Genomic DNA, 18,253 nt, shown 5'->3' with positions numbered 1-18,253 from the left:
CACCTTTAGGTTTCCGAGATGTACTTTCTTCTATCCATAGAACCTTAGGAAGACCTTTCAAAAGCCTTAGGAGATAAGGAACCACATGGTCTTTGTGCTATGAATACAGATAAAGAAAATGATTACTCTCAAATGAAATATCTGCAGTGTAAGCTGTCTATAAGACTACAAGCAACAGACAGAAAAGAAAAAGTTACAGCCACCATTAGCCATTTTTATAATTACACAGATAAACATTAAACAACGGGGGCACCCATGAAGCTGATTGCAGAGCATCCTGATCTTTCCAAGTCTAGCACTGGCTGCTCACTCTGACTTCCATCAGTCTAACAAAGTCAATATGTAGCTGCGTATACAGAACAGTGAATCCCACCTTCCAGACCCTTTAAGCTACAAATGAAATTAAAGCTCCAGCTAATAAGTTCTAATTACAATTATTAACATTATTACAACATCATAGTAAAAAGGACAAGGAGTGGTTTAGAGCAGAGAATAATGGTAAAGATGCAATATTTTCAATATATAAAAAAAATAATCCTAAACACTAGACACTTTCTAAGAAAAATTCTTTAAATTATGGTATGCTTTCACTAGAAGTTTAACAAGCCTACTTGTAATGGTGACAGGAGCAAGTTAGTATAGCACATACCTGAAGGTCAGATTCAACCAAGAAAATGCCCAAAGCAATAAGGGCATCTCTTCTTCTTTCATCCAGTTGAAATACCCCATGGAAGTCAACAGGACACATACATAGCAGCTTCTGAACCTGAAACATAGCATGTTTACAGAAATGTATAACTAATAAACACCACAGAAAAGTAAGACATTAAAATAAAAATAATGATTATAAAGTGTAGATCGGTATATTTATTGTTCCAGTAAGTTGAGGTTTAACCTGCTTTCATTACATAGCTCTTTTTTTAACTATTGGAGACCCTATGCCTGGCTGGTGAAAGGGGACAGCATGATGTTGTACTTCCTTAAAACAAATTCATTTCAAAATCCCTTAGTCCTGATGCAAGTAGGTAGGTTGGGGGGATTTAAATATTAAAGTTTTCTAATAGGTAGATGTCAGTCTAATTGAATGTACATTCATGGACAGGCTGCTTTTGCATGTATGTAACTCTGGTAACATCCATAACTGATCCTGATCCTCCATAATTAAAAAAAACTGTCAGCTGAACTCCAGACCTAACACATGCCTCTTGTACACCTTCTAGACACAATTAGCCTATTCTGTAGTATAAATAAAAAATTCACAGAATAAAAGGGTCTGACCAGGGACAGGTCAGGTTGTGAAGAAAAAGAGTAGATAATGCTGGATGTTCTGTAGCCTGGAAAAGAGGCAGACTCTGCCTGACTTGTTGGAGCTTCTAATACACAGGAAAAGAAATGGGTGGCGTGCAATCAGAGTAACTTATTTCAGAAAAGCAGCCCATACAATTAATAAAAAGTAAAATTAATTATAATATATATGTATTGGTCTATAATGGATTTAATATTACAATGTAACTAACTGCTACTAGCCAACATTACAGTTTTAAATTTGGTAAAAAAAAATTTACTATGCTATATTATTGTTATGTTCATCAAACTTCTAGGCCTTCTAGTTTTACTAGTTTGCATATATTTAGGATAATTTGTAACCAAGGCATCCTGTGCCCCTTCCTATAGGTGCAACAGACCTACCTGTTCTTCCCACATCACCTTGATGGGTTAAAACTTAAACAATACCCTGGATTGATGTTTCTTGACCAAAAAGGTTTTGCACAACTAAGAAGTATGCTTTAAATCAGGGGATGGCACAGGGGATGGCAGACTTTTGTAAAAATGCAATACCCATCCATCCTTGTTCTGTGTAAATCTTCCTTCATTCCAACTTCCAAGTAAGCCCCATTATATTCATTTCCTACTCTATGCTTGAAGAGGATTTGGGAATAATGCCAGGACCATCTTTGTTACCTCCTACATGCTACAAGCATTTAACCAAAATACCTTTTCAAGTCACCTACCATCCACTAAATGTTTTGTTGTTTTATGCTCATCTTAGAGCTAATCACCATCCGTATGTTTTTTCTTTACACAGTTCTAGAAAGCAATTAGTCCCATTTCCATGCACACTGTGACTTAGACACAACAAGCATTAGAAGCTGCTAACAGATTGACCATCCCATTTCTCCACACTCGGGATGTCCTGATACTCCCCTTTCCAATTACCAATTATGTGGTCTGTTCTGGAAGGTTATTGTGTTAATACAGTGTGTGAGAGGAAGTGCTGTAAACCTGTTCTTTCTGAAGGTTACAATTCTGCTGTAATGTGGCTTATTTCACACAGACGTCTACTAAATTTATATAAACAGATGTTACAAAGCAATTCATGGTACAACTGGGCTGTAACTATTCTGCTAACAGACCCCAGGCACAATACAATGGAGCCAAGGTTTGTGATTTTATGTACTGTCAGCAGTGGCAGAGGAGAACTGATAAAGATTAGTGTAGAACTGTTCAGGAGATGATCTTGGCATATACAGTTAGGTCAATAAATATTTGGAAAGAGAAATTTTTTTTCTAATTTTAGTTCTGTATACAATTAGTTTTAAATGAAACAACGCAGATGCAGTTGAACTGCAGACTTTCAGCTTTTATTCAGTGGGTTGAACAAAAAGATTGCATAAAAATGTGAGGAACTAAAGCCGTTTTGTTTACACAATCACTTCATTTCAGGGGCTCAAAAATATTTGGACAAATGACTCAAAGGCTATTTCATGGGCTGGTGTGGGCAATTACTTCGTTATGTCATTATCAATTAAGCAGATAAAGGGCCTGGAGTTCATTTGAGGGGGGTGCTTGTATGTGGAAGATTTTGCTGTGAACAGACAACATGCGCTCAAAGGAGCTCTCCATGCAGGTGAAACAAGCAAGCCATCCTTAAGCTGCAAAAACAGAAAAAAACCCATCTGAGAAATTGTTACAATATTAGGAGTGGCAAAATCTACAGTTTGGTACATCATGAGAAAAAAACAAAGTACTGGTGAACTCAGCAACGCCAAAAGACCTGGACGTCCACGGAAGACAGCAGTGGTGGATGATCACAAAATAATTTCCAAGTCTACCAAAAAGTGAAGACTGCATAAAACTAAATACAGAGGGTGCACAGAGGGTGCACTGCAAGGTGCAAGCTACTCATATGCCTCAAGAATAGAAAGGCTAGATTGAACTTTGCTCAAAAACATCTAAAAAAGCCAGCAAAGTTCTGGAAAAACATTCTTTGGACAGATGAAACCAAGATCAACCTTTACCAGAATGATGGCAAGAAAAAAGTATGGAGAAGGTGTGGAACAGCTCATGATCCAAAGCATAGCACATCATTTGTAAAACATGGCGGAGGCAGCGTGATGGCTTGGGCGTGCATGGCTGCCAGTGGCACTGGGACACTAGTGTTTATCCATGATGTGACACAGGACAGAAGCAGCCGTATGAATTCTGAGGTGTTCAGAGACATACTGTCTGCTCAAAGCTAAATGCAGTCACATTGATTGGGAGGCGTTTCATAATACAGATGGACAATGACCCAAAACAAACAGCCAAAGCAACCCAGGAGTTTATTAAAGCAAAGAAGTGGAATATTCTTGAATGGCCAAGTCAGTGACCTGATCTGAACCCGGATTGAGCATGCATTTCACTTGTTGAAGACTAAACTTTGGACAGAAAGGCCCACAAACAAACAGCAACTGAAAGCCACTGCAGTAAAGGCCTTGCAAAGCATTAAAAAGGAGGAAACCCAGCATCTGGTGATGTCCATGAGTTCAAGACTACAGGCTGCCATTGCCAGCAAGGGGTTTTCCACCAAGTATAAGAAATGAACATTTTATTTTCAGCTTTTTAATTTGTCCAATTACTTTTGAGCCCCTGAAATAAAGTGATTGTGTAAAAACAAAAGCTTTAGTTCCTCACATTTTTATGCAATCTTTTTGTTCAAACCACTAAATTAAAGCTGAAATTCTCCCCCAGGCCCACCACCATGCAGCCTTCTGTGAGTGGAGGAAAAAGGTTTAATAGGCTGTGGAGATATCTTTAACAACACTGCGCCTATATATGCTATCCCGCGTGGGTGTTACACCCACTTTATTTAGGTCAATTTATAACCTATTTGTGTTCAGTAGTATGCAATCCTGAGATGACTTTACGACCCAATGCTCACTATCTTCTCTGAATATATCAAATATTTATGAGTATTTATTACCTATGTTCACGAAGTTGCTGCCTACTACTAATGTGCAATGTTGGCAAAAGGATTTTCCAGACCAAGACATAGAAGAACATGCGGTACAAGGTTGCCAAATGGTTACAAAGTGTATTGTGAATGAAATTTGGAGGGAATCTCTATTCATGGTATTACATAGAGTGTACAAAGGTTTTAGGCCTTCTGTTAGTGAACCACAGACCAGAGCATGGCATCTCCAGTGTCTTCTGCCTCGCTATCTCACCTTCTGTGGTTTTGCCCATATATTACAGAATACTGACGGAAAGCGTTATTGTGGATAGCCAATGTGACTGGTTATACCATCTCAGATAATCCGTCTCTTTTGCTTTTTGGTTACTGGGATGACGGTCTCTTGTACTCTTCCTAAAAGTTTACGGATTGGATAAGTGTCTGTCTAATGGCGGCTAGGCGTGCCATCATGAATACTTGGACCCGTCCTCAGATACCTGAGGTAGAGCAAGTGCTTACTCTTTTAAAAACTTTATTTTATAGAGAAATGTTGGACGCTCAAATCCAAGGAGACGATGGTATATCCTGTTTCTTGCAGCAATGGTATGGGTTTCTTACAGCAATGGGTCTACAGAATGCTCATCTGTATTAATGATTGGATAATTTATCTACTGGCTCTGTGTTTTCTGCTCATTGCATCCTTCTGTTGTTATTTTATTATGCTGTTCAGGTTTGAGTTACCAACCTCCATCCCCCCCACCCCTTTCTATTGTTATTTTGTATGTTTGTTGGTTTTATCATCTGTTTATATATTGTAAAAAAAAATATTTGCAAAAATAAGGTTATAAAAAAAAGTTGAAAGTCTGCAGTTCAACTGCATCTGGGTTGTTTCATTTAAAATTAATTGCGGTAATGTACAGAACCAAAATTAGTAAGAAGTTGTCTATGTCCCAATATTTATGGACCTTAATGTATGGCAGAGGTAAGGAGAAAGGTTTATGTTTGCTAAGTTGAAAGGGTTGTTCTGATTCCAGTAAATGGAAGAGAAAAAGGTTGGCTTAATATTATAATGCACAGCATGCCTGCAGAGTGTAATATTCACGTGTCGCACTACAGATGAACATGGTGACTATGCTGGACTGTGAAAGCAATAGAGTGTGTTCCCGTCTTCTCTGCACATCCCCCCCCCCCCGCCTCTGGGCACTGACAACAGAGACTGTCAGAGACTTTGAACTTGCTCCTTGCTCCTGAGGACAGAGCTTTTGCAGCCAATATAGTGACATTACAGCGGTCAGGAAAAGAAATTACACTGCACACCGTCAAGAGTATTAAAAAAAAAAAAAAAAAAAAAAAAAGGTGCCATTATTTTTGATATGTAAACCGACTGGGTAAATGCCACCAAAAAGGTGGAAAAGGTTTAAAATGCTTAAAGGTGAAGACTGGAGTTCAAATTTAACCTTTTGTTTTTCTTTACTAGTATCAGACATGACCTTAAAAAAAATTGGAGACAGATATGGATGCTGCCACTGCTTACCTCCTCATAAAATGCTATTTGCACTGTAGATTTTCTGATTTTAGGACATTGTCCTCAAACAAGCATGGAGCAAAGAAGCCCGATTTGCATGCTTTTTCCAGTTCAGTGACTATTTCCAGTCTATTAGCATTTTCAGAAGACAGCAATGGCAGCATCAGATCTTTCTTGGGACATCTAGTACATTATTTTTATTTGACAGAACAGACAGCCATGTTTCTTGAAAAGGCTTATGCATTTTAGGATAAATATTACTTTTTTAAATGTCAGTACCTTGCAACACTGCACTGTTTTTGCTGTGTTAAACAGAATAACACAACCACAAAGGGGTCCGAATTTTTTTTTAATGTATTACATAAAGCACAACCCCAGACAAAATATTTTGTTGGATAAATTTCCTGACTTTCTGGAAAAGATATACTGAGAAATATATGGAGGTAGGCTATTTCTAAGAACTTGCTGGCCTAGACAGGGGGATCAACCTTCAAGCTGTGCCAAAGCTTGGTCTGAATTCCAGTTCCCAGAGTTATTTTAGGCAATGGTTACGTATGTATTATTGTAAGGGGGCAAGTTAGATAACCAAAATTCAGTTCAGTAATATTTTTACTTCGCTTGACTACTGAACTATTTCCTTCAGAGTGCTAGCAGATCCTCAATTCTCTTCAATGCATTGATTTACTCTTTAAAGAATTTATTTCCTAAAGTATCAAAAGCAAGGTCCATTATTTTTGAAAAAAATGACCTGGGTACAAGAAAAGGATCACAAGCAGTAGAGAGGATTTGTAGTGTTTAACTCATTGTTACTCAAGAAGCGTGATGATTTTTCTTTTTGGATTAAATATAAATCTTTTCCTAGACTGAGTGGACAACAAAATTTGCATTATACCCTAAATTTAATCTGCTCATGTTTTCCATTCCCTGGTTACACCTTTCCTTTATCGTGAACCTTTCTGTTCTCATTACATGTGCTGTTTTAGATCCAGTGACACCATTACTTTGTTTCTGTGCTTCTCTGATTTATGCAGGCAGATCGTGACTGGAGACAAGGGTTGAATAGGTGCAGTACTGTACATAGTTTCCTGGAAAAATCCCAGCATGCCAGCTCATGTAGACTATCCCAATGTCCACATGTGATACTGAACCTCCATGGGGAAAAGACATGAAATAAAGGAATAAAAGGGGTGGGCTGCGGACAGTAAGTTTGAGGAAGAAAGTGCTGAATGTCCATCAAACAGAAAATAAGGTAGGTTTTGACTTGCTGCAGTTCACATACACAAAATCAAAGTAAACTTGTTTTAGCACAACAGATGAGCCTTTAAAACTGCAAGGCTGGAGTGCAGAGAAAGGGTAAGTCAAAACTCAAAGAGACAGAACAATTCCTGTATGCAGTAGCTTTGAAGAAATACAATGCAAAAATCAATGCATAACTGGAGGGGCCCCCCTCTCCCACCATAATATATTTCCCCTTCCAAGGGCCATTGAAAGAAAAAAAAATTCATAATGCCTCCTAACTGGTAGCACAACAGTGTGCATGATTGATGTCTGAATGCAGGGCGTTGGGAGTTCTTTACACCTTCATGTTGTATGTACGATTCAAGTCAGCAATGGCAGATCCTATATTTCTAAACTCATACGTCTCCTTAAAGACAATGAAGGAAGAGAGATTGCAAGGAAAAATGCCTTCAACAGACACTAACAAAACAACAGCCTCTCTTAAAGCTTTTTTTTCTGTGCAAGGCACAGCAGGGACCACACCGCTGAACAAGCTCAGCTTTTTAAAGCTGTACACATTGACCTTTGAAATGAATTTCTGATCCCCAGTGGAATGCTAGCATTCCATGAAATCAAGGACTTGGGTACTGCGTGTTAAAAAAAAAACAAGCATGCTCCAGTAAACCTAATCCACAGATACAAATATCAAAGGATCATCTCAAGAATTCAGGTGACAGATACATTGATTCATTACATACTATACCTACAAATCAAAGAACCCAACAAAACAGAAGAATTCTGATTTTCAGAAGTGATCATTTCAGCTGATTCCGATGAGATTTAAAAATCAGTCGCGTCTTTAAAAAAAAAAAATGCTTGATCTGGGCCAGTTTTCATGTTCCAATAAAAGTAATATAAGCATGAGTATAAATATGTCTATGTAAATGTGTGGCAGCATTGTATTTGTGTGAAGGTGCTTTAAAGATTCATAGATCAAAACTTTCTGATGTCTGTTATTTATTAATATTACACAGTATTTATATAGCGCTTTACACAGTCCATAGTCATGTCCCTAGCTGTCCCGCACAATCTAATGTCCCTACCACAGTCATATGTCATTACAACAGTCTAAGGTCAGTTTTGGGGGGAAGCCACAGACAAAAAACTGGGGTACCCAGAGGAAACCCACACAACACAGGGGGAATCCACAACCCACAGACATCACTGAATGTGCTCACCCAGTGCAAACAAATCTATGGCGAGCTGCTAAGCCGCTTGTATGTGATCACTACGCCCAATGACGGGTAACTAGGGAAGCGTATGAGTGTTGTGTGTCTCTGCGTTCACTCACTGACAGGTGATGCGTACACAATTACGTCAAACACAGTGATCGGCTAATGTCCGCCTAACACGGCGTCCCCCGCCTATGGGCTCACCTTTTCCAGGGCCGCCGGCCTCTGCACGGCGAGGGAGCGGGCTAGGGACAGAACGGTGTTAAAATAAAACCCCCGGGAGGCTCCGCTACCCCCCTTGGCCGCCATGTTCCTCCCGGAGCCGTCAGATGACGTCACCGTCCAAGTCTATCACATGACTCTTAGAAAAATGACGGACCACATAACTTGATGAATTGACGCGTTACTATGTGAATGACGATGGAGAAAACTGGTAGTGCGAGCCTGTCACACACAAGCCAACGTGTAACAAATAGTAGGAAACACAAAATAGTACATGAGTACAATGCACGGGATAAGTACAACAAGGGGACAAGGGTTATGTTACGTAGCACCACCCCTAATATAATGCAATGGATTAGTCCAGAGGGAGGGCGGAAGTGTTTATGGAAAATTACTGACGTCAGAATTTGGGCGGAAATAGTGATCCTCGGTATACTAGTGTCAGCTGAGCGAGGGAGTGGGGTAACAGCGCAGTGTCCATCGTCATTTAGCGGTAAGATAATGCCATTTAATGTGTAATGTCTTCCTTATGTGTGACTGTGATAATGGCCACCGTCTGTATAGACATACACTGACATGCACAGGGTTTGTATAACACCATGATAAAGGCCCATCGGCTATGGACTGAAGTCACGTGAGAGTAGAAGCTTGTATACAGACATGATTTTATATTATATTATAATAGACATATATTATATATATATATATATATATATATATATATATATATATATATTATAATGGACATAGTTTATATATAATATTTAGACACATATTTTAGAGCAACCTCTCACCCCTGATTCAGATAAAGGTGTAGGGTCAGTGTAAGTAAAGCATGAAACCGGATCAGATACAAATATTTCATAGATTTTTATACACTTTTATAATAATCATAAACCTAATCCTCACAGGTTCTCTTAAAAGCAGACTTAAAGGCAGCCAAATAAAAAGTGTTGCCGGCCAGGCATATTGTTTACAGCAATCTTACCTGTTGCAGTTGTTTTTATCCCTATGTCATTACTTTTTTCTTTTAGTGTAACCTAAACTAGGCATGCACAGCTCAGGGTGCAGACTTGGTGTAATTCAGTGGTGGGATGAAGTCATTCCTGTGCCCATGTGTTATGCTGTCTCAGGCAAGGCTTATAAAGGATAAAGATTCCAAACCGGCTAAAGATGTATCACTAGCCCATGGCTCTTTGGCAAGTTAAGCTGCATACAACATGTCAAATCCCGAAAATTGTTCATGGATCTGCCATGGCAGATTGCCAAATGATTTTGGGCAACCACTGAACACATATCAGATTGTTTCCCGAGATAAGTGTGACCATTTGTTTGGGGTGGGAATCTGACATGTGTGCAGTAGTTGTTCAGGAATCTGCCACGGCAGATTCATTAATGATGATCAGGAACGTCCACTATGCACGTCTGCTATGCATGTCAGTAGAAAAGATCACAGCGGGGTGCCGCTCACTTGTCCTCCCTCTTTCCATGCAACAGCGTGGGCATCTGTGTTCAACCCTAATTCGTTCATCTGTCGATAAAAATATTTATGAAAGATAATTTTTCAGCCACAAAACTCTTACGTGTATAAACAGCTTAAGTCCTGTCATAATGTGCAAATGTGGTGTAAATACTTACAAGTGTACTTGGGATAATATGGAGACTTTGCTTGACTTTGGCTGACCTCTCTAAATTGCAAATACTTGCCTTGGATGTTAATCTAATAGCCATGATGCCTTAACTTGCTGATCCAGAATAGGTATGTAGATGAAGAGATCTGACTGCCTGGCTCCTCTGAATGTTTGGTAATGGCCAGTGACTAAGGCTAGAAGCACATAGGTGACTATACAATACAATGTACAATCGTGCTAAAGAACAAATGCTACACCTATGGAACAAAAAGCCACTTATGGATTAAGGAGCACACATTTAGAGCATTGTATCAAAAAAATTATGGTGGATGAAAACTATCTGGATGGTCTCAGTACTGCTGATATGTTGAAAGCTCTTTCCAGGACCTTCCTGTTTTTGTGCACTCCTCTGATCATTACATAGCATGCATTTCCTGGCAGTAATAAAGCTTCAGCATTTTCTAATCGTGCTTAAGCTTACAGGACTCTTTCTGCCTCCCACACTTCCTATTAAGCTAGTGAATTTACCTATATTAGTGATGGTCCAATAATAACATATGGAGGCTTAGCAGCAAGCACGTAATTTTTGGGGCTCTGTCTTAAAATGATCCTGGTTTGCCTCCAACAGGTATGCACATACAGCGGTAGTTGTCTGTTCTTTATACCTGCAGCAATTTTCTCCTATTTCACAATTACAGAGTCTCTGTCTTAAACTGACCCTATCAGTAAATTCAAATGAAAGTAAACCCAGCCTGTAGGGGGAGGTAAGTATTTACCTTACAGTGACCCGTTTCGTAAAACATTGCCACATTCCTGAACTCTGATTGCTGCATTTCCTAGACCCTTCTGTGTTTGTCAAGTACCTTTTCCTCTGCTATACACTGTACTTAACTCCCATCACCCTTTTCTTCTTGTAGTGGTTTTCTACTTTAAAAGGCTTGGCAGTTTTAGGAGACAACATTGTTCTTTAAAACCCCCTGAGTGTAGCTTGAATTGTAAAATACATACCTTCCTCCACACTTCTGCTACCATCACTTGTTAGTCCTACCCAGCACTACACAGCCTCTGCAATAGAAGATTTCTGAGAAGTCCTATTCCGCTGTGTATCTGTGTTACAGCGTCATTTATATACATGGATGAGCTCCTCACTATAAGAATAAAAAGGGTAATTTCATTTGGTGCACAGTTGTAAAAGAGCAAGTTCAGGACATTTTTCTTTAGCAGTTGGGCTGCACTTGGAAATGGGGGTTTTACTTAGAAATAATTAATTGTGTCCCTTAAGCCACATATTCATTAGGTATAGTTGTTGACAGTATTGTGGTTGGTGCCAGTGGTACATTGTTTTAGTAATACATTGTCTCTCATTATTGTTATTCTCAGTAAGGGATCTTCGCATCTATGTCTTACCTGCTATTTATAATCCTAATATTATGTTTTACATTCTTTTCTACATTCATATGGACAGAAAACCAGTTATTTGAGATATTATTCATCTGTTTTGTATGACAATTTTAGAGGGCACCTTTGGTCTTGAGAATTTCATTAATAATATATTTATCTTTTATGTTATTCTGCAGTTTGGAAGACCACCAAGTCACACTTGCCATCATGTCTAAGAGCTATAACCCTTTTGATGATGATGATGAAGACTTGAAGCCTGTGAGCTGGAATGAAGACCCAGCAGAGCGGAGAAGAAGGGAGGAAGCAGACAGGCAGAGGTCTCTGCAGCAAGAAGTGATGAGGAGGGCACAGAACACAGTGGACAGTAGTAATAGGTCTCTATCCCTTATGTATGAATCTGAGAAGGTTGGCATAGAAACTGCAGAGGTGAGTTCATCAGTGTTCATTAAATGGATATTTTTCTATTATGATAATCCAGTCCTTATTGCTGCTTCCATGAGTAGACAAAATATTGATAGTTTTTAAATATTCCGTTAAATAGCTTTCATTCTTAGACTGGATATGAACATTAATATATAAACGTTGTTCATGCGTGTGATGGCAACTGCGGTTCCCAACAGTCGGAACCTTGGCAGAGATTCAACCTCTGCAATCACCATAATGGTTCTGTTCTAGTGTTTGTACATTTTACAGTGGGTAGGACTGAACTGCTTCTTACTGTTCTCATGTATTCCCTATGGGTGGCAGAGAGTAGGAGACTACATGTAGGGAAAAGAACCTGCGAATCTTGCATCATCAGTAGCTGTCCAATGGCCTAAAAGGAACATTGGAGGACTGAGAAAACACAATGTGGGAAGTATTGGATAAAACAGCAACAGAAGCCTGGACCTGCACATCAATGCTGATAATCCTAAACAGCCTTTTTGCAACCATTTCTGATCACAATCATGTACACATGGCTGCTTGGCATTTCTCAGGGCTTCTTCCCATTGTAAGTTAAAATGACCATTTGTAACCTCCATGAGGAGCACAATCGTGGAATAGGACCCATTTCATGTAATTCTACTTCAGATTTAATATTTTAAAGAATTTGAAATATCAAGTGGAAAAAAAATAAAAACATATTTTGTTGATCTGGTGCACATACCTAATTTTTCTTTTTTTTTTTTTTTTTTTTCAGGAACTAATGCGTCAGGGGGAGGCCTTAAAACGCACAGAAAATATGGTGGATAAAATGGAACAAGATATGAAGACGAGCCAAAGGCATATTAACAGTATAAAAAGCATTTTCAGTGGTTTCACCAACTATTTTCGAGCCAAACCTGCTGAAACACCCCCACAAAATGGAGCCAGTGATTACAAAGCCAGCAACAAGTAACTTACTTAACTTAATTTTACTTTGGTTTGCCTGTAATTTTCCTATCACACATTTCTGGTGATAAAACCTTTTTAAAATGCAACTCTGCTATTACTAAAAGCTCATTATTTCAGGGACTTTTTCACATTTAATCAATTCTAATAAAAATAAACTATACCAGGCAATCATTTGACGTCTAAATAATTTAAGTCATATTAAGTTTTAATCATCAGATTACACATATTTTGTTTCACACTTTTATTAGCTGTCTCGCTATGACTTCCCTTGAGTCCCCTCTTCTCCATCGAGATCCCAGGAGCTCTTTTGCTCCATGGGGACCTCTAAGGCATTAATAAAGGTATTCCTTTACCTTTATTAATCTAAACTAATGAAAAGGGAGGTTGGTCAAATAGAACGGTGCCTCTGTCAAACATTTCCATTCATAAGGCTATGAGTAAATGTTCTTTTCAATGGTTTTTGGTAGCCAAGTTTTTATTGCTTTTTTTTTGCCTATAATTGTCACAGAGACAAAAAGTAAGCAGGGTGAATCCTTGAATCAGAAGGAGGGATGCAGGTCATCAGAAAATGTAAGATTAAGCTTCTAAAACAAGCTTCTAAAAGTCATGAGCATTAAGCAAAAGACAGCCAAAGTCAAAAGTAAAAAGTAAACATGTTACAGTAAATTACGAGGAAAAGGCCAGTTTATACATTGGAATGTGAGCTCCCACTTCTAGACCAGGTGAAGATAATTATAATAAACAATAAAATAAAAATAAAATGTATTATTATGAAGAAGATAATTTCTTAACAATATTTCATTATTTAATGCCGAGTCATTTAAATTTTTTTTTTTTTAGATTACAGGAAGCAATGACAAGCAGCAAAGAACAAGAGGATAGATATCAATCTACTCATCCAAACCTTCTAAAACACGATACTTTAGGTATGTATCAGCAAGTACCTTAAAGTGTACCTTTTGCAGAGAGATTGTGTAACCTGCCATTTCTGACCTGTTTCTAAAAAATAAAGCTTGGTTAGTTGCTGTTCTGATCCTCTACATTTATATTTCTTCACTGACTCAGTATATTATTATAATAATAATGATAAGTGTTCAGCTGAGGAGTTCAGATATTTGTCATGCAGTATTTTACATGCTGCACACCCATAAAATAAGCTTTACTTCCAGGCAATTAGCATTCTATAGCAAGAGTTCAGCAGTGGCAGTTTACTTATTATCTGTCTATAGGTTCACTTTAAGTGAATTGGATGGATACATATGAAAACTAAAATGTGTGTTTGAAAGTTAGCGCCTGCTGTCATCTGTGAATTTACAAAGCTGCAGGATTCATTGCTTTCCCCTTGATCCTGGCTTCACTTCCTCATGAAGCACCTATACTAAACCTGTATCATACAAGACATCTATCTATCTATCTATCTATCTATCTAATCTATCTATCCCAAAACGTGGGTCAACTTAGACAGCTCCAATTCTTTTATTTTTTTTTTAGTTCATTACTGAATTTGATATCTTCCTGCCATATAAGGAAGTCCTCCAGTGGGTTAGGTTTAGCGTTGTTTTTTCATGTTAACATTCCTCATTATAAATATATAATTCCCATGAGGCTGCTTCTGTTGTATCACACAATTTTACTAAAATTAAAGTGTAAAGCCCAAAAAAAAAATTGCTCCTGAACTTTGCCTTTTTAGCAGGCACTGATGATGTAGCTTCCGCCCATGCTCACATCCAGCTTCTGATGGAGGACACTCTAACCTTACTGCGCATGAACAAAAAAGCTAGTCTCTTTTAGTAAAACCTACCTGCTGGCAGATTTTGTTGTTTAGTTAAACCTGCATGGGCAAAGCTCAGGTGTGCTTTACTTGTGGTTTGACATAATGGCCAATATTTTTGCATTTATGGGAGGTTGGCAATTGCATTTTCCTTATTTTTGTCATAAATAGTATTATAGATAATATTTGGACCTTCTAGAGTAGTTTTTTTGTTTCTTTGGATCCACATCTGTCTGTCACATGTTTCAAGTAGTTAGATGAACATGAAATTATTTTAACAACCATGTTGCTGACCTAGTAAGCACACCCACTGAAAACAATGATAACTTTCATTCCTAAATTTGGTTTCTTAAATGTCTTTATTTTTTAAGAAAAATATATTGTTTTTTTCTTATTAATATGTACCTTTTCCTTTGTTTTTTAGACTCTGGCAGCAATGCAGGAGCAGCAAAATCTGGATATCCATCCAAAAACACGGTGCTTAGAGACTATCATAAGAAAGTTGATGATAATTTAGGTAAACTGTTTCTTTTAGAAATATATGATTGTGCATTGTCAGTAGTTTTAAATATGCCCTGAGGTGACCTCCTAAGAGCGTTTTCATCTGCATATCTCACAGAAGATGAAAAAATTATCTCTGGTTTTATGTGCATTTTCAGCATTTTGGTCTCTTTAAATGGTATCTGTGATATGATGGGGGGAAAAGACAAAACCTCTGGCTATAAATGAAAAATATATGAAAAAAATGTGGTCCATTTAAAGTTTCACACAAATTACTTAAAGCATATTGGAAGGTGTTTAACATTTACATGCTGTGTAACATATCTTCTCTTTTCCAGATGAAATGTCTGTAGGTTTAAGCCGATTGAAAAACTTGGCCATGGGGTTACAGTCTGAAATTGATGAACAAGATGATACAATTGTACGTTTGGGAGGAAAAATTGATAAAACGGACTTGAACATCAAGACTACAGATAAACGAATCCGCGATGAACTTTGAGAGTTAAATGATAGTCTTTACATCTTAGTATATGCACTCATTTAGCAGATGCAAATCATTTAATTTCTAGATCTGTACAGGTTTTTATACAGTAGTTTTCATGTCTCTTGTTTTTATAGCAGGAGTCAGGAACAGTATTCCAAATTGTATCCACAATGATATGATTTATATACACATTGGTGAATATTCTAGAGAACATTTACTTCTTGTGCTTTTGGCTGCATTGCTCAACAGAGGCCCCAGTGCATTTTTTCCAAAAGCCTTAATTCACACCAAAGCAGCGTGTCGATGCACATAAACACATGTGCATTTATTGTGCTTCAATATGTGCTAAGCAGGTTTTGTGAATCCACCCTGAAGGATTCAGAGTGCTTAGAAGTGCTCTGTATTTTACTATGTAGATGTGTTTTTCTTTACTGCATTATCATAAAACAAATCACCCGTTAGTGATGCAATTACAGAAGCCTATTGAAATTCCTCAATATCACATTATTTCACAAAAAAAGAAGTGAACTCTGATACTCCTAAAATAGATATTTACTGTACATTGTAATATGTTTTTTTTAAGTTACTTTGTATATAGGAATGCAGGTGTGTGCAAGGTGTGAAATGTCATCCCAAAATCACCAATGTATCCTTATGCAGTAGATGTAGGCCAATGTGAGCTACTGTACATCTGGTCTTTCAGTAATCCATAATCAATAACAAATGTGAAGTGCTACAAAGCCATTCATTAATTTTCAGGGATTAGTTGTCTGTAGTGCTGGAAAGATATTTAAAATTACCAATTTAGACCTTAGCAGCTTGTGGTACTTTGCTACAGCCACTAGTAGGGCAGAAGAAATCATTATACACCCGTTTAAGAAATGTATATTAAATGTAAAATTCCTTGACTGCCAGGGGAACAATGGTTTCCTACATACCGGGAAAAAACTTTTGCTGCTTTTTAACGAAAATGTTCGGAACGATAAAGACCTGAGAACAATTCTAATGTTCCTTACAGATGAAAAAAAGTATATTTATTATTATGTTTGTCCTCATTAGGGATTTCTTCTGTCCCATCTAAGCAACACCAAAAGGATAAAAAGTATGGCAAATCCTCCAGCAAATATATATTCGTAGCTTTAAAATCCATAGTGAGTTTTAGTCTATCCTACTCAAGGCAACAAAAATATTTCATCTATATTTTTAACTCAATTTATAAATATTTTCATGCAAGATTCACACAATTTTTAACTTCAGTTCAGTTAGAAAATATATAATCTTGTGTGAATTTTTTCAGGAATCTTGGGTCAAAACATTTGTAAATTGACATCTTAGTACCAGTGTTTTATTTTGTATTTCTTATAACAGTAAATATATGTCCAGATACATGAATTAGTGGAAAGCTAATTTTAATTCCATGTTCCAACCAGCAGACTCAATATTGAACATTCTGGTCTTATTCTTAGTCAATTGTTTTGTGTATGTCTTAAAACTGTGTAATTAGGGTAGGACACATACCCTGGCCTGTAGGGGGTTCATGTTAATAGACATTTTTTTTCTTCATTTGACACACATCTGGAGTGTAGGTCAACAACATTTTAGCAGTACACATGGCAGCTCAGAGGGTGTTTATGACCTGTTTTGCATTGCACTGCAATTCTTCAGATGCAGTAAGTCCTGTTGAGGTGCATTTTAAATGCAAACAGGGCAGGATAAATGTAGGTTTGCATTTATGTCTAAAAGGAAGGCCAGTTAGCAGGAGTGCTTGCTGCCTTTTTTTGGAGTGTTTTGTGAAAGCTTTGCAGTTTGTCTGATAGGTGTACAAATCTTAAAATAAAAACCTATGGATTAGCTCAGTACAGATGTGTTTAATGCCTGTAAATCCTATAATTATCCCATAGCAAATTTATGTAATACTAATATGCCTAATTGTGTGAATCCCAGTGATTAATGGAAGTGCCATTTAACACTAATAATAAAACAATTATTTTAAATGTGATAACTGCATTGTTTGATTTATTGTTATAAAACCAAACAAAGGGGGGTTCCCCAGCTGGTTACATAGTTACTTTATTTAAAGCAGATCTAAAAAACCCTTTTATGTAAAGTAAAAAAATATTTTTTTTAAGTGCAACACCCTTTTATTGTCCTCTTTGTGCCTTTTTGGCACAATTTCCAGAGTTTAGTTCCTCTTTAATACAAAGAGATTGCAAACATTTTCATTGACATGTTAGAATGAGTCTTTATAGGATTTCATCAGGTATGGGAGTCTGAGAATACACTTAGGGCCTGATTTATTAAAGCTCTCCTAAACTGGAGGAAATAGATTATCATGGGTAAACCTGACTGATCCAGCAAACTCATTTGCTATTTTTTTGCAAATGTTTCCAATACTGGACTAGATCAATTAAAGGTTTGCTGGATCACCCAGGTTCTCCCATAAACGTCTATCCTCTCCAGCATCGAAGAACTTTGCTAAAGTAGCTATAACATTTTCAAACACAAATTGTATACATTCATTTGAACTACTGCAACTACTACAACTGTCATGCATATTCACTCTATAATGTTGCAGCCTGTCTGGCTGAAGAGTGTCAAGTTCCTATAATAATCCTTAAATGGAAAGTGAATATAGAAAACATTCTCATACAAGAGCCCTTGGGATGACATCATGCATTTAT

General features: G+C 37.5%; 2 protein-coding genes across 3 annotated transcripts in view; one reads left to right on the top strand and one right to left on the bottom strand.

Moving 5' to 3' along the window:
* The window catches only part of PI4KA (phosphatidylinositol 4-kinase alpha), a 65,769-nt gene extending 57,235 nt beyond the window's left edge, over window positions 1-8,534 (bottom strand). For both annotated transcript variants that reach the window (XM_072415631.1, XM_072415632.1), the window contains exons 1-3: window positions 8,393-8,534; window positions 650-766; window positions 4-97 (exon numbers count right to left, since the gene is read on the bottom strand). In XM_072415631.1, the coding sequence (XP_072271732.1) occupies window positions 4-97; window positions 650-766; window positions 8,393-8,497 (316 nt within the window). In that variant the 5' untranslated portion in view covers window positions 8,498-8,534. The remainder of the gene's footprint in view (window positions 1-3; window positions 98-649; window positions 767-8,392) is intronic.
* Window positions 8,535-8,811: 277 nt separating this feature from the next.
* On the top strand, window positions 8,812-17,574 carry SNAP29 (synaptosome associated protein 29). The gene is made up of 6 exons (XM_072415630.1): window positions 8,812-8,903; window positions 11,619-11,868; window positions 12,623-12,816; window positions 13,657-13,742; window positions 15,012-15,104; window positions 15,427-17,574. Exons 2-6 carry the CDS (start codon window positions 11,650-11,652, stop codon window positions 15,585-15,587), a joined length of 753 nt encoding a protein of 250 aa, XP_072271731.1. The 5' UTR covers window positions 8,812-8,903; window positions 11,619-11,649; the 3' UTR covers window positions 15,588-17,574.
* Window positions 17,575-18,253: the final 679 nt, after the last annotated feature.

Source organism: Pyxicephalus adspersus, chromosome 6, assembly GCF_032062135.1.
Source record: "Pyxicephalus adspersus chromosome 6, UCB_Pads_2.0, whole genome shotgun sequence".
Lineage (NCBI taxonomy): Eukaryota > Metazoa > Chordata > Amphibia > Anura > Pyxicephalidae > Pyxicephalus > Pyxicephalus adspersus.
The sequence above is the reverse complement of the archived record's forward strand: the minus strand, read 5'-3'. Positions and strand labels throughout refer to the sequence as shown.